This window comes from Cygnus olor, chromosome 5, assembly GCF_009769625.2.
Source record: "Cygnus olor isolate bCygOlo1 chromosome 5, bCygOlo1.pri.v2, whole genome shotgun sequence".
In the NCBI taxonomy this organism is placed as follows: Eukaryota; Metazoa; Chordata; class Aves; order Anseriformes; family Anatidae; genus Cygnus; species Cygnus olor.
This window is the reverse complement of record NC_049173.1, coordinates 41,927,087-41,944,674: the sequence shown is the minus strand read 5'-3', so window position 1 is coordinate 41,944,674 and position 17,588 is coordinate 41,927,087. Positions and strand designations below refer to the sequence as shown.

General features: G+C 35.2%; 1 protein-coding gene across 1 annotated transcript in view; it reads right to left on the bottom strand.

The window, feature by feature from the left end:
- Positions 1–17,588, bottom strand: part of AQR (aquarius intron-binding spliceosomal factor) — a 52,374-nt gene that overhangs the window by 30,660 nt on the left and 4,126 nt on the right. Inside the window, exons 5-18 of the mRNA XM_040557928.1 lie at positions 16,509–16,629; positions 15,033–15,173; positions 12,939–13,007; positions 12,305–12,405; positions 11,532–11,608; positions 10,112–10,176; positions 8,920–9,036; positions 7,852–7,965; positions 6,960–7,063; positions 6,390–6,492; positions 5,238–5,358; positions 3,069–3,210; positions 2,165–2,343; positions 290–457 (exon numbers count right to left, since the gene is read on the bottom strand). Of these exons, the coding sequence (XP_040413862.1) occupies positions 290–457; positions 2,165–2,343; positions 3,069–3,210; positions 5,238–5,358; positions 6,390–6,492; positions 6,960–7,063; positions 7,852–7,965; positions 8,920–9,036; positions 10,112–10,176; positions 11,532–11,608; positions 12,305–12,405; positions 12,939–13,007; positions 15,033–15,173; positions 16,509–16,629 (1,622 nt within the window). The remainder of the gene's footprint in view (positions 1–289; positions 458–2,164; positions 2,344–3,068; positions 3,211–5,237; positions 5,359–6,389; positions 6,493–6,959; positions 7,064–7,851; positions 7,966–8,919; positions 9,037–10,111; positions 10,177–11,531; positions 11,609–12,304; positions 12,406–12,938; positions 13,008–15,032; positions 15,174–16,508; positions 16,630–17,588) is intronic.

Here is a 17,588-nt window from a genome sequence, read left to right as displayed (position 1 = left end):
CAAACATTGTTTCATGTTTTTATGCCATTTCTAGTAGAGTTTTAAAATACAAGCTATTTTATTCCTACACCAAAAATGTACTAGATGTATTTAATTAAATCCACTTCTATCAGATTGTACCAGAGGAAATTAACCTCTCTTGGGACTGCATATATAAATATATTTTTTTTTTCCTCCAAGGATGTGCTTTCAAATAATAATTCAGTGTTATTTACAAGAGAACCAAGTTAATAATTAAAAACCAACAGAAGACAGACATATATTTCAAACAAGTTTTGGTGCATTATACCTTCTTCAATAACACGGCCTTTCTCATCCAGCATGCCTTGGATTTCACAGCCTCTGACATACACCAGGCCAGTTTGCTCAACAAAAGGTCGCCGTCGGTCAAACTTAGTGCCATAAGGTTGTGTGGGACGTACCGTAACCAAAAAACAGACATCATGTTTACGTAGACCTGAGTCCAAAAAGGAATATTAAATGAATTGATTGAATGCCATTTTCCTTTTCCGTTCTTCAAATAGACGTACTTTTTAAAAAAAACAAAAATCTACCTAGATCATAATGTATTCTGTTTCAAACTATCCCTTTAACTCAGAGGATAAAGCACCGTAGGAAGTTGTCTTTTCCACTACTCTTACACACTAAAATCTGCTAGGAATTCAGATACAAGGAGAAGAAACTGATTGCTTTTTTCATGACAACACACTTCATATTCTGAGATTATTCTGCTCCAAATAATCTTATCTCAAAAGTAACGCATCATTAATCTCTTATTCTTGTTGCTTTCTTCTGGATTACTCTCAATTTTATTTTTTTAACAACAATTTAAGTGTGGTGCCTAGAATGAGCATAAAATTCCAAAGTTACTTCAGTTATCTTCTTAGTAGGGTATAAGGTCATTTAACCAAGTTATTTGTTTTCCATGCTACATTACATTTTATAGAGCCCAATATGATTTGGTAGAGTGTTTTTCCCTCAGGAGTAGCATATTGTTGTGGAGTCACATTTGTTTTTGAACCATGATGAACTCCGACTTTTTCCCTCCTGCACAGCTACTGCCTAACAAGTTATTCTCCAAACATACATTTGTGCAGTAAATTGTTCTTGTTTAATTTAATGTCTTCTATTCATCTCTGTTGAATTACACCTTACTTTTAAAAGGTCTTTTCTCCACTTCACTGTTGTCATTTTGAACACTAATCCTTTCTTCCAGTATACCTACCAATTCTCACATATCTGAGAGATAAAATTTAGTAAACACACACTGTATTCCACTACAAAATTAACAGAAACTTTGCACAGCATTAAGATCACTGCAGAACTTCATTTTATAGACCTTCTTTATCTGAGGCAAGTACTTTCTCCTTATTCACCGGATGTTGTTATCCAACTTTATGTAGTTTCATCAAGACCTTGTTATGCCAGACAATTAGTCATCAATTCTTCACCTCAGTCTTGATTCAGCAATAGTTTTCAATATTTGTTTTAAATACTACCTAGCTTAAAGCATTACTGCTTTTGATCTCTCAGAAACTGCTCTAGTGTTTAAAAGCAGGGGAGGAAGGATCTACCTACATTGGTAAAGTAGAGCCACAAGAAGGATATTAGCTGCTGGAATATTCCTGCAATCTAACAATATTCAGGACACGGTATGTTGCTGAATGCCAGAGTTTTACCATGATTAATTAAATAATCATAAATTAAAAAGAAAAGCATATTAAAAATAACCGGAAGAGAAAACATTGGAAAAACAAAATTACACTAGAGGCAAGTATTGGCTTTTAGAAATACATAAACATAAAATTCCTTGGAGTTAATCCTATTAGCTAGTTTAATAAGGGGATAGAAAAATTTGTCTGAGTCATTTACCTACAGAACCTAACACTGAAGTGCTTAAAAGCATATACAATTCTGTTGAAGCAGAAGCAGGGTAAGAAATTACATTTCAATTTTACTGACAAATTTGGATCTATCTTAATCTTTGTTTCAGGAAAATCCCAATTTCTTGGGCTTTGAATTTGAATAACATACTTTTATATAGTGTATTAAGATGGACAAGTCTACCTCAGACACAGAACCCTTTTTACAATTAAAATTAAGGCAAAGGATATTTTGATAAGCATTTATTTTGAGCATCTTATTTCAAAGAACCACACTGTACCTTCCCATTCATCTTTGATGCTATCTCGGACATTCAAATTAATTGTGACATCTGCTCGGACTCGCATAGGCCAATTTTCACCAATATTGGGCTTTGCAACCTCCACCACTGTGAAAGAGACAATGGGTTGTGCCATCCTAGCCCATCCACCAAAAACCACGCCTCCATATTCTGATAGCCTTAAAAAAAAGGAAAAAAAAAAGACCAAATAGTTTTGTTAGTCATTATCTGATAACAGATTCAGTTCCTAAACTGTGAAACAGTCAACTCTAAGAAAACAGAAGTCTTAATTTTACATGCTACTGAACTAGATTAACATAATCCTGCATTTTAGAATTGAAATATACCATGAACTGATTTATTTTTACATTTCAAGAAGCAAAGGCAACTTATGCTGGCATTATTAAAAAAAAAAAAAAAGAAAATCAAAGTCAGAGAGAGAATAAGAAAAAGGGAAGATAACAAACAGCAAATAATGAGTATAAGAGAGGCCATAACAAATGACCCTTTGAAATATAAAGAGGATCAAAGTGTGGCAGATGGTAGATTCAAGAATACTCAGTAACACATTTAATATACAAGAAGAACTGATGGTAGAGTTTCCATATTTCATGAAGTCAGAAATGCTCAGTTCAGTACTTTTATGTTATATTGTTGTAAACACAACAAAGGTTGGTTGTTAACATCCAACATATGTTCTTAACACATCAGGTATATGTATTCATGCACTCTTGCAACATCACCTCACAGGATGGCAACATCTTGTGGAAGAAGTTAATACAAAACATATTATGTATTTAGTACGCACACAACATCAGTTATTCATTCTCAAAGGCACTTTGATTACAATTGAAGTTGAGCTGCACCAGTTTATAAATATTTTGCATCAGTTAATAAATATTACCATGGTTTCATCCTACTGACACTGTCTTCAATATCCTGTCTGATCTCGTAGGTGGACTCTAAGCGGAAGAGATTGAAGTTCCTTAGCAGGTAATCATGAAGAGTCAAAAACTGTAGATTCAGTTTGGGAAGTGCAAGACAGCCTAAGGTGGATAGAGATGGTAGGGAAGAGGTATTTGATGGGCAAAGAAAAAGAACATGAATTAATATATTGGTTCTACATATTCATAAACATATTATAATGCACTATAACAGCTGGAGTTATCCTAGGAGATTCTAAGAACTTCTCTTTTTAAGAATATACTTCACTAAAAAAGTATACATTTTTCTCCTTCCCTCCCCCAGATTTTCAGGTTTTCTCTAGATGAACCTGCACACGATTAAAGGAACTTTCATCCTTCTGGCAGTCATACAGGGGACTATTAAAGGACTGAATCTTTTGCAGTTTTCAGACTCCCATGAAAATGACTTTATAAAAAACAAAACAAACAAGCATAAAAAACAAACATAGGGTAAAGTAATTGTACTTTGCAATTCAAAAACAAAACCAGCATTAAAAAGAATTTAAAAGGCTCATTTACTAGTGAACAATGCATTATCCAGCAATTCTGACTCCAATCCTTTACGTTTATTACAAACCACAAAAATCATTAATGTAGACAAAAATTTTAAGCCAAGAAACCCATTTTTAATAAACAACTTTTCTCAAAAGTTTGTTACTGATTATAGGTTTTTCAATGAGAATGAAAACACAGGAAAATTAGGTTTAACTCTAAGAGTATCAAAACTCCTAGACGAGTCCACATAACTACTTGCATACCCTTAAGGTAGTCTTAGATGTGAATCTGCCATAATAAAAATTGTTAAATGTTACTTATTTATCATTACTGGACTACTCTTCCAGTTTGACACCTGTGCTTAACACCTGTGAAAGCATCAGGCATTTGTAACATGCAATATTATCCTTGAAACCAGTACTACGCACTGGCTTTCACATGCTCTGAGATACACTGGCAGTAAAGAAAGGCGACAGAACACAATTTCTATTCTGGAAAGCCACATGGTGATAAAATACTTTAACACATTTCCCAACACCAAGTAACAAGCCCTGTCCTGTAAAGCTAGTTATATGCACAAAGGGCAGGGCCTGAAGCAAGTCCTCTTATGGCTGCACAGCATTTATCAGACAGATACTCTTCTCTCCCATTTTATTTATTCATTTTAAAGAAAGAGAACAACACTCCTCTCTTTCTCAGGCTAATTAGTCTTCTCTGAGTTTTAGACAAAATGAATTTTGCTGCTTTAAAGACCACAGAAAAGAAACATCTCTTCTCGGGCAGATATATAAATGGTATTTGTATCATATATGTATGCATAAGATCCTTTGTTGTCCATAAACCTATGTTACCTAAAGTGGTTAAGATTCAAATGTCTATCATCATTGGTGCTTCATAGAGAAATCACCCCTCTAAACTTTATCTGCTTAATAAAATTTGTTAAGTCTTATATCCACGCAAAAAGCCCACCAGAAACATACTTCGTACTAGTCTTTGAGGACATATAGAGTAATTTGGAACTTTCGTGTTCCAAATTCCAATTTTTACAATTCTAATGAAAATTCTCACAATCCACTTTAATATTTTCAGCATAACATTTTAAAAAACACAAGTCTTTTAAAAGAACTAGACAAAAATACATGTGTCATGTTTAAAATTATGTAATTCCTTCCTTGCAACACCTGCAGTTTGCTTCCTTGTTCATGAGCACATTGAGCAAGACCACTGGGTTCTGAATTTAGAATGCACACAACTATCTTTCACTGACTATGTGTACACTTCTGCAGACAACTGATTTTCTGCTGCATATTTACAACCTGTTTCACCTCACTGTAACTATCTGGTGGTATAGTGTATTTGTTGCCCAGATTACAGGTAGAGAATTGGCTTTACGTGAACACAAACTCTTGGATTTTTCTTTAAATATACTATTTATTCACTAACTAATTTCACGTCAGAGTCACAACTCAAAAATCTGAAAGCTGACCCTTCGCTAAGATACTGAAATGTGCCAATTGCTGCCTAAATTCTGAAGACAGGATAAGCACAGATATCAGAACTGCTTTTTAGAGCATTTACTGCCCTGTTCCGCCTTTATGGAACACTTATCATACCTTCTCCGGAATAATATTCAGTTGGGACAATATTTTCATCCCAAATAATCTTCTCTGTGGGATACAGAGGCATCTGGTTGAGTTGCTGAATTTGAGATATTCGTCTCTCATGACGGGAAACCTAAAGGATGCATTTAGAACATTTAAAAGTCAAAAACAGAACAATAAAGCTATCTTTGGAACACTAGTATTAATCCACAAGAACGCTGGTGGTCACGAGCCATTTCCTCTGTTTTATTTTTTTTTTCCGGATTAAATATAACTAAATCCATACAATTGCATTGAAAGATGAAAAAAACATACTCCAACTATCAATCATGGCTCTGGAATCAAACAGTCATCTGATGAAAAATGGCACAACAGAACTGAAAATATTCAGTGAATACTTAGCAGAGAATCCACTTTAAATGAATTTAAAAATTATATATATATATTTTTTGCATTAAGCACATGTTCACATGTTCAATAGCTAACTGTAGCACTGCTCATCCAGCAATAGCTAGTCTTAATTCCCTCAGGGAGAAAAAAAATCGATTCAATATTACTATACTGTCAGCTAAACAAATATCTCTTCATAATATCAGCATGCATCATATTCCTACCACCTAATACTTTTAATAAAATCATATCAACATTTTTTGAAGGAAACAACAACCACAAAAAAAGTTATGAAGGATACTGAAAACAAATATGCCTTTCTAATATTGATACTAATATCAATATTAGACACCTACAGTAACTGTTAATACACTGAATATCCAAAAATAAAAATCATGTGCATGAAATGGTATTACAAATAGGTTTGGGAAACCAAACAGATACTGAGCAGCTAGACTTACTTTAGCATTTTTTGTTTTTAAAAGAGAAAAATGGTGACTATATAAATAACTTTACCGGAAGAACCCAAACCTGTTGCTGGGCTCTGCTTATCGACCTTTACAATTATGCCAAATATACATACACTGATTTCTTAGGAAAACTACTTTTATACACTAACATTTCCAAATATTTAATTTATAGGGTTTTAAACCCCATCTTAGTATCTAATTTACTGTTATAGCACTGCTGTGGTTCACAGGTGGTTTAACAAAAGGTGCTAAATAGGTACTTTACTACAGTGTAGTTGCTAAATTATATGAATGATGATTTTACCAGCAGCTCTAGCAGAAAATCCTTTTCATAGCTAGTATCATTCCCTTCAGGAAGAGGAGGCAGTAAGCAGAGGTATGATGCCACCTGGTGGAGCGTGTTTGAGCTGCATAGTAGAAGACGAAGAAGCTTTAGTCACAAATACTGAAACCTGTGAAAAACAGGTTATGGCTATCTTTTTTTTTAAAGTACAACTATGAAATTTCATCAGAATAAAAAAAGCTAAATTAAAATAAATGTAGCAGTAATTACCTTATAGTAAGTAACCTTTAATTTTTTAAAAAAGCAGCTAGCTATTTTCCAGGAAATTAATACTTTTTCCACATATTAGAAAAAATGAAAAGGTTATTTTTCTTACAGTGGAATTCTGAGAGTTCACTACTAATTTCTACTAGTGGACCCAAACTCTCTATTTCTCCCTATTTCAACACATGTAAAGGCTCCAAAAAATGAAGAAATATGAATTGGTCTTACTAACATGAAGAGTCATACAGGAAGATAGAAATTTGTTAAATTAAAAAACTGAGAAGAAAGAACATCAATTTTATGTCAAATTTCATTATAATACGTTACCTGAGGGGTCCGAATAACTTCACCAGTGAATCACGAGTATCTACTGCAGCTACATTTGAGAGTGCGAAGTCATATAACTCTGGGAAATGTGCAAACGCTGTTCTCTACAAAAAATCCAACCCCCAAAAACCAAATGTAAGCACATTAATGAAGTAATTAAATAACAATCTAAATATTTGCACAAAACAATCGTTTCTTCTGATTCATAACACAAAGTACCCTGTGGACAATTTCAGACTAGAAATAAAAAAACAGGTGAAATCTCCATTTTTCTGAGCACTACCTATTTATTACTCCTGGACTTCTAATATACTGTCTGATACACCACCTATCAGCATTTGTTCTGTCATTAAAATAAAAACATAAGGGGACAGACACGTAGCCTTGCTGACAACTAAGAAAAACAAGGAACAAATTTATTTTAACAGTGCTTCCTTGAATTTTGTTGTCAAAAGCGATGTGAAAAACTCTGATAAATGTAACTTTCCTTATATAAGTACAGGTAATGTGAATCTTTATTTTCTATCTCTTATGTAGAAGGAACCACTATTGCTATCATGTGTGGACTGAACTTGAAGAAATGGTACCACCAACTGCATAACCATAAATCAAGTTCCTACTGCACTGAATGTTCACTTCTGAATAGATTTAATGGGAGCAGTTCACCTTAACTTAAAAACATCAAAAGTGGTGGTGTTTTGCTAGAGCGTTTTATTTAGTCTTAGTCACATACATCAATTGAAGTCTTCCATATAGCAGAGAAAGTCAAATTACAACTATTCCTGAAACTCAACATGAAAATTAAGGGGTTTGCTTTGGGAAATAGCCTAATTTGTACATAGAAGAGTTGTAACAGCAAAACTACCTCCATCCACGCCCCTAAACACTTTACCTGTAAAGAAGTAATTCTATCATAGTGAATTGTCGTCATCTCATTCTCTGTCAAAGCATTTCCAGTCTGATCATTGATTTCAAAGCCAGTGTAGAATTTAAGCATATCTAAAAGCTGAGACATCGTGCATACAAGTTAGTGGATTAACAATAAGAGATACTCTATCACAAAAAAAACCCACCATTTAACACAACAAATCTGGGCACCATGCACAAACAAGAGTTTATCAGAGTACTTAAAGAAACAGACCATCTAAATCTGGTATCTAAAGTTGGCTGATGCACAAAATAATTCTGGTAGGTATCTCATCAAGCCATAGAAACTACAGCACAGACCACAGCCAAAGTTGTTTCTTCTACAAATCAGTAATAGAAGCTAAGTATGCTACTTTGACCTAGCCAGAGGTTCACTGAGACGCTGAATTCAATTTCTGGCTTGCTGGTATCAAAAGGGAGAGGTCTTGCTTCAGTCCTGCCATCTCTAATGCCAGCCCTGGAATTCATCCTAATTTGCAATGATTTTCTTCTTCCAAATTACATATTGTCAATCAGATGTGTTGCTCGCTTTCTGTTTCATCAACAATGACCCTCAGAGAAACTGAACACGTGCCAGAGACGGGGGACAGTAAGCCTCAAGAAAAGTAGCTGAGAAGCAGAAAGAAAGAGATCTTCAGATCCTTAGCAATATACTGTCTATGACTGAGTAAACTCAAGGACAGTAGTGAATAACAGCCGCACTGTATAATTGTCAGAGGTCAAAATGAAGGAGAGAATGCACTGGTGACATGACATCTGTTATACATGGGGTAAAGCAAGCTGTTAGTTCCACTGCTTTCTGGATTGTACTTTTCAAAACTGCTGAAAAACAGCCAGAAACGTAAAAACTGATGCACACAGATACAGGTAAGAAAGGACTACTATCTGAAGGATTTAAATAAACATATAATTTGCATCCATCAGAAATATTCATAAAAACCTATGTTAACAATCAAACATAAAATACAGCAATTGCAATATTCAGAGTCGCATCAGAATGAAAGAAGTTATTTTCAACAACTTCCTATTTCACCTGGCAGAAGAGATGACCTTCCTTCTCTCTCTTGGCAAGACTAGATAGGTAACAGTGAACAACAAGATGGGAGTCATCCAACACTGTGTTAAACCAGCGTCGTGTGGGAAGCAAAGCCTGTGGCAAACAATCTCACATTAGTACAAGCAGTTCTTCAAAATTTAAGAAATCTTAGTTTCTGAAATTTCCATTTCAATAAAGCAGATCAAGGTAGATTGCTGCACAGTTATTTTCATATCTAATACCCTAACAGAGGTCTTCATATTAAAGGAGCATTTACCTGTGCAAAGACACTGGTTTTTATGTGGGTAGGCTGCTATGAACACTGACTTTTATAGGTCTGGTAGTATGGCACAAGCTTATCACAGGGCAGATTGCTCCTACTAGCAATAAAACTAAATTAATTACAGCAATTGTTCTACTACTAAGTGTCTGTATAATCATTGTGTATTACATGATACATCAAACTGCTGCAATATTGTTTTAAATGTGTGCATTCTACACTCATTTCAGTCACTGCTGCTTCAGCAAATTCTGTCTTATTCCAAAGTGTCTTCTAAAGCTTAAATTATTTTAAGTAAATTGTTACTTGTGTGAAGTGGTGTCATTTAATGTTTTACTTCTAATTCTGGTACCGTGAAGCTTAAAGTTGTCCCATTTTCTCAGTACCTGCAGATACAAAAACCTCACTTGGCCTCCTCATATTATTCTGTAACAAAACTAAATCACCAAAACTGTTTCCTGTAAATAATGAGTTCTAGTCAAATAAAAATAACTTGCATTTCAGAACTACAGATTCCTTCTGGGATTATAATATGCAACACAGAAGATATTTTAAATAGCCTATCATGCTGTGGGAGGAGCACTCCCAGATTAATCCTAATGGATTAAAGCCTCACACACTTTCCTCAATTGCTGGAATTATTACTAGTATTCCCACTAACAGTCCTCAGAGAGCAATTTAGGATCCTAGATTTCTCTAATAGTTTATTTGATTTATAAACATTGTCAGTTCTCAATATAGCTCCACTGTTACAACCTCCTAGTTACAGACGCAAAACCGCTATTAAGCAACCATAATATGCACAGCTGTGATATAACTGCCCGTTAACTGGAATAAGGCTAAAGTGACAATTTTATGCACATAACAGCTAGAAACAGCCTGGAAACAGGCTGAAACAACTTAACCTACCTCAAGATCTATCATGAGTTCAATGAATCTCTCACAATAATGAACTTTGTCCATAGAAATAGGACCTAGATAGAAATAAAAATCTTTGTAGTTGACTCACACCACAATATGCTTATATTTGAACTATTCTTTAAAAATATATTAGATGTTGCTAATACACAGTATTAATACAGTATCACCTTCTAATGAGATTAGAAAACTAACTAGTACGTTCTTCTCTTTTTCAGAAACAATCCTTTCCTTCACTACAAACTAGAAGATTTTTGGATATAAAAAAATAATGAAACCAGACTTTTAGAAGGGAATTTATTAAACATCCAAACTCAACTATTTTGTGATCTTGTGAAAACACTTAAATGAAGGGCTTAATAAATTAGTGTGAAAGTGAGATTGGTGTTAAGATTTTCTTCAAATGAAGCAGAGTCAGATGAGCCATCTTAGATCTAAAAAGGAACAAAAAATGATCTAGAAAGTGGTACTTTTACCAGTATCTTAGCCATTTTACATTGAAACTTCACCAAATGAAGCATCGATGGCTACATTGCACAATGACAAAAGCAGCTTGTATAGTCTTTAGGTGGACTGCTGAGGAGCTTTTAAGATCAAGTCAAAACACAAAACCAAATCTGCTTTAATGAACATCTATTTCCTAAAGCCCTCAGCGTAACTGTTAATGTAAGTCTTTGTAAGACTGATCTTCACAGAACTGGGAAGATGGAGGGGTTAGGTACCATTTTTGAGGAAGTCCTAATACACAGAAATTCCCTTACAGCTCACGAAAACTCTTAGCAAACTTCAGCTCTCAAAAGCAAAAGCAGAACTTTGAGAAGTGATTTCACCCAAATAGTGTTGTGCTTGGAGTACAATAAGCTTTTTTTTTTTTTTGTCAAAAGGCTAATGCCTTCCTGTAGAAGCACTTTTCCTTTCTAAATCAGGCAAGCATGTAATTTTGCTTGTCACAACGATTTATAAATCAAGAGCAGTCAAATCTTACAGAATTTCACTTCACTTAGTTTTTGTTCTCACCATAGATCAACAGTACTGACAGGATATAGTCTTATGATATGCATTTATAACATCTGTTTAACAGGACATCTAAGCACGCACTTAAATGCTTTAATGCTGTAAGGGTATAAGCACGCAATGAAGAATATCACTTTCCCAAAATATATTTTTTAAGTCCATACTGAAAAGAAGTAGAGGAGGTTTAAGGTAGCTTTCTGCTATTTCATTTTTAAAGCATATGAAAATTTGAATACTAATTTTGACATGAAACCCACACAGACAGTCTTTCACTGAAACCCTATATAAATAAGGTCTCCAACATCAGGTTGGTATCCTAAGGAGTAGTTGCTTTTCAACAAGAGAAATATTTAAGGCTGATTATCAGATTATAAAATAACAAAAGAACCACAGTTACCTGTGACAGGTATCGATTTCAGCACAGAAATAAATTTCTGAATGAGCTGTGAAAGAAATCTTCTCTCCCGAAATGCTCTAAAATCAGACATATGACAAAAGTATTAACACTTCTCAAAAGCAGACTAGAAGTACGTCTTATCTTTCATTAATACAAAATTAGCTGCTTTAATATTTGTATAATGGTAAGTTTGCTTGAAACCATACCTAAACTGTTTAGATGATAACTTTTCTCCTTTCTTTTGGGCAGACAGATTAGCAGAATCTGTATTTTTAACTTCCAGCACAGAATTGATTAACAAGCCATGCTTCTACAGAGTAAAAGAGAAGTAGGCTACCACCTATGCGTTACCACATTGTAACACAAAAAGTACTGGAACACTTATCTTTGTTAAGATACACATAAGTTTATTCACACACTTTAACAGCTGTTCAAGTAAGAGCTAAGTCCTTGCTGAAGGTCATGAAAAATACATGAGTAACTATATGAATATTCTCATACAGTTCTCATATTATAGCTCTAAAATTTGGGATCATAAATTCACTGATCAAATAAAATGTTAAGTTAAAATATTATTTTGCATAAAGACTACTGGAAAACAAAAGTTTCCAGGAGACCACACACGATCAATCTTTATTTGAAATCTTTAGAGGCTTCAGTTTATTTGTTTTTATACTATACATTTTATTATTACAATAACTTCACTTAGCTGAATTATGATGAGTTCATTAACGGTTTTGGCTTTAACAAGAAAAAAGATTTCTGTAACATACTGCATTCTTGCCTCTTCATTCATTTTCTCATCATTTTTCTTAATGAGATTCCAGAATTTTCTTAGTTTTGGTGTCTTTTTCAGCTCTTGTTCCAGTCGTTTCTGAAAAGGTAAAATGGTATTAATTCACCAAGAATTAAGAACTCCCCCATTTTCGCAAGGGAAGTAAATATTGAGAGACTCAGTAATTTCAAGTACTAATTCTGAGAAATATCCATAGAAATCACTGATACATATCCGCATAGTGCAACTAGTTAATCCAGTCCCACCGCATTTATCATTCTCAGTTGTCTTTTTGGTATTATTCCTCCCTGTCCTATTCCTGTGTTTTCTGTTCCCACACAGCAGGCCTACTTCCCAGCCCCAGTGTTCTCATGTCCTTGTCTACAAATTATAGCTCAGAAATGCTATAAGCATCAAAGCTTTGTTTTATGAAAAAAACAACAATTACAAATGAACAATATAATTACAAGGAAATTTACAGCAAACAGGAAAGGGAGTTTTACCAAAAATATAATTCCACAGCAATGTAGGTAGCTTCATACATTAGACAAATAACTGTCACTACACAATTCACACCCCAGGACTCCCATACTGCCTAGAACATCACTGCCAGTTTACAGTGTTATGCTTACAGGTTGTAGAGCCATCCACATTGGTAAGGAAATGAGCTGTTGCACCTGACTTCTGATCAAATCCACTTCCTGTTAGAAAGTCAGAGACATAAAAAGTGTTTTTAAGAGCTCTTATATTTTCTCATGTGCCAGTCTTGCAAGTATATTCTTACAAAGTGGATCAATGGACATTACCATCAAAGTATATGTATGTTGCAATATTATACTTCACAATTTCCTAACAAGAAACTACACAGTATCTCTCCCTGGTAACACTTAAAATTGTTGGTGACTTTCTCATTTTAGGTTCTTTTCATGGATTCCGTCAACTCTTAATACTTTGTGAGGAGCTTTATCCAGGTAAGTATTTTAGGATAGAAGCTGAGAACTGATGTTATTTCTTCAGTCATTTCTTGCCCTTCAACTGAGTTTTCTTACTATGCTTTCTTTTTACTCAATTATTTTTTAAATCTATTCTAGAGGTCTCAGTAAGCCCCTCAATTATCAAATTTCTCCCACTTCTACATTCTTCCAATTCTAAAATCACTGATTTCTCTGTAATTCAATGCTCTTTCTCCAACTCTGCCTGTGATCTGCATCCACAAAGTTTTGCTTCTTTCCTTAACTACTGAAGAATCATAGAATCATTAAGGTTGGAAAAGACCTTCAAGATCATCTGATCCAACCATCACCCTACCACCAATGTCACCCACTAAACCATGTCCCTAAGCACCAGGTCCAACCTTTCCTTAAACACCCCCAGGGACAGTGACACCACCACCTCCCTGGGCAACCTGTTCCAATGCCTGACTACTCTTTCTGGGAAGAAATGTCTCCTATTTCCAACCTAACACCCCCCCCCCCCCCGCCCCACGCAACTTGAGGCCATTCCCTCTAGTCCTATCACTAAGGTACCTGTGAGAAGAGGCCAATCCCCAGCTCCCCACACGTTCCTTTCAGGTAGCTGTAGAGAGCAATAAGGTCTCCCCTGAGCCTCCTCTTCTCCAGACTAAACAACCCCAGTTCACTCAGCCGCTCCTCACAGGACTTGTGTTCCAGGCCCTTCACCAGTTTTGTAGCCCTTTTCTGGGCACATTCCAGGGCCTAACTTCCACCAACATCTTAAATATATCCTCATGGACAAATATTCCATATTCAGCATTCTGAAACTTCACACTTTGGTGCTCCCTATTTAAAACATCACTGTGACTATCCTGTTCTTCGCCTCACAAAGTGTAGCTTCTAACAGAAGTATGCTTTTGCAAGCACATTTATACCAGCTTACGTACTGCGTTTTATGAGAAATGTCCTGCAGACAGGACTACGTAGAGTCACTATCAAACTCTCCTTAAAAAGGAAGATTAATAAACTAGACACGTGAGGGTTATGATGATTACTGGCTCCAATAATCATCCCTAATTCCGAAATCAAATCATACACTTCCTCAATTGTTTTGTGAGACACTATTTAGTTCTTTGCTTGTGCAAACCCTGATTTTGACCAATATATCCTATATCTAATACAAAAGTCCAGTTACAAAAGAGGTAACAGTACCATGTCTCACATAAAATACTTTTATTTTACTCTCCACAATTGCAAACTAGGATCAACAACTGTGCCCAGTTTCTACTACAGACTGAGAACACAATCTGGCCAAATGGTTTCTTAGGACTAACTCAAAAAATTGCAGACAAATATTACTTAAAACATAAATTCAAAAGTGAAAAAGTTTGCCGTCTGTCTCAACTGTTAATAAAAAACAATGGTTGCAATGTTGCGATTTTGCAACAAAACTAAAAAAGCACAGTAATAACGAATCTGCTTTTAAGGGTAAGCCACCTTTTTAAATATAAACAATTTTAAGCACAATTTGAAATACGTGTCTCTAAATTGCAGTAAGTTTCATTACTTCAAATTTTGAGTCTCTTACAATCTTGTGTCAACATAAATGTGGTAACAGAAACAAAGCAAGTGTTGAAAGGGTAAAAGCCCTTCAGTACCACCATCGTTTCTAAATGGAAATTTTGCTTTATCTGTCTCCTAAGGAATTACTAAAACTAAATTGCTGCTAACTCAGAATGGTGTAACCACAAGTATTAGTTGCTTTTAACTTACCAAACTATTGAAGCAATGATCAAGGAAAAGCAGGAGGACTGTCTGTTCGTGTAGAGAGAATTCACTGTCATTCTCAACCAGTGATGCTTCCAATATGCATTTGAAGAAGAAAGGAAAGTGTTCTGGTTTTTTTTTGAATGTCTAGGAATAAAAGAGAAAGTTAATCTTGAGTCAAGGTGATACAAATTATTTCAACTTTCATTCATATAACATAGATTGAGACCTCCACGTTTGTTTAAATCTGTAAAAGGAAGAAGAATTTATTTCTCTCTCTGTCATTTATTCTGACCAGGCAGAACAAGCAAAACACTTGATATCCTCTAACAATATCCTCCTGATTAGGGAACCCCAATATACAGGAGAGCTTAGAGGAACTACTGCATTCTCTGCTTGACCTTTAACACAGGTGATGCATAGGACAAACTGAACAAGAAGAGCAAGTGGAGTGGATTGTGTTGTGGAAATGCTCAACTGATGATCACACAGTATTACTGTAAAATGACACAGGTTAGAACAATTCCTTTAGACCCACAGAATTGGTAGATTTTAGCCAAAACTATGGCAGCTGTTTAGTGATCTAGAAAAAATGAGCAAGCAAAAACAACAAAGATTAACTACAGTTGTGGAACTTGCATTCAACTGCCTCAGACGGAAAAAGATAGTGAGTTACTGTGGCAATAGTTTCTTTAAAAGGGCGGCCACGTACCAAATAACGAATTTAACTAAACTGCTTGGATGGTGACGTGCACCTGTCATTTTGCTTCTAGCACCTACGCCAAAGCAAAATAGAAGACACAGACATCACATGCACAAGTTATTAATCCTTTGTGTTTTGCCAGCACTGAAGTGGTAGCACAACTACCAGAGTAAGTGTGCTTCTAAAGCGATGCTTGCATAGAATTTCTAAGTAGGCTCACGTCATTGAGACGTCCTGTGAGAACTGGACTATTTGTAGAAACAACACATTATTTCTGAACCTACTACTACACAAAACAGTACAAATAGAAGCAGAATAAGAGATTACTTCAGGATAAAATTTCATGCAGAAAAGCTACAAAACCATATTCACAGGTTTTAAACAAGACAGTATTAGTTAAAATGTCAGACTTCCAGTGGTGCCTTCTTATACCCCCAGATATAAAAATCCTCTCTTTTTTTTACAATATCAGAGAAATAACTTCTCTGCAAATGCCAGACATGTTGAGTGCCAAAAAAGCAAACGCTGCTGATGTAAAAGCATCATGCAGCAGAACAAAAGACTCATGCACCGAAAAGAATCAGGTGATCTTCCATCCATCCCCTGCCTTCTCAGGAAAGAACACACACTTTAAAATACCATACGAGACATTCCAGCTGAGGTACCATTTACTTTTAACACTACAAGATTTGCTACCTTCTGTCATTGTAAGTGAGCACACTGCAGAAGCTGCAACTTGTGGATAAAAGTCAATTCTAGCTGTAATTGTAATTGGTTACCTCCCACGCAGGGACATTCTCTCTGAACTTCTCATTCACCATACAGCAGATTGACATTAAATATGCCTTACTGGACACCTCTGGAGAATAATTCATCCATAGGTAATTTTCAAGATACTGGCTGTGAAGAGACAAAGAATATTTCATTAGTTGCTGCCACCCACATAATCTGTCACTCATGTGAAAAAGCAGTTATCCGCAGGGTTGGGTTTTTTTCTTTTTGCCATCTTTGTAGTTTGTGAATAGTTCCTGAAGTTACCTCTCATCTAGGTCACTGCAGCAGAACTTTTAATGGCAGACTCAGATAACTGCTATAAGAGACAGATGAGTTCTCATCAGGAAGAAACACCACTCAAGGGGGATTTCAAATGTGCTAAGTAGCCACAGCTCAATGCAAAGTCAGAACACGAACTCATACTGATTTTCCAGAAGGAAAAAACAAAACCCAGTTGTCTAAAGAATGTCACTTACAGCACTTCCTAGCATAAGATGCAAAAGACAACTACTGTACAACGCTATTTGTATTATTAAACACCTCTTACTATACAAGAAAATGGAATCATCCAGAGATTTTATGTTTGCAATCATCAAATAAAGGTAGTAAATATATATATATATATATATATATATATATATATATATATATAGTGTGACTAAAAATCTTTAATGTTATGGGAGAGATCAAGTGATTTCAAGAAAGTAGGAAAAATTACTGGACACTGGGAAATAGCAGCTTCCTAGCAACATGCATTTCTTCTTCATTAACATGGCACATTTCTCACAGAAGAAACTCTTAAAATTACAGCTTAGAGATGAGAGGCAATTTGGACACACAACTGTCTCCCTCTTCTAACTACCTATTGAAGCTACACAGGGTAGCTACTCCTGAGGAGGCACTCTCTAAATTCATCCTTTTCAACAGTGTACTTGCATCCTGTGCCATCAGAAAGTCTTGTTTCTTCCCAGGCCAATTGTTCACCCGCTTTCCTATTAATGCCAGCTCTAACATTCTTTTTGCCCTTCATGAGACAATCCAGTTTTACTTATGTACTTTTTCTACAGCTTATTTTTTTTGATGTC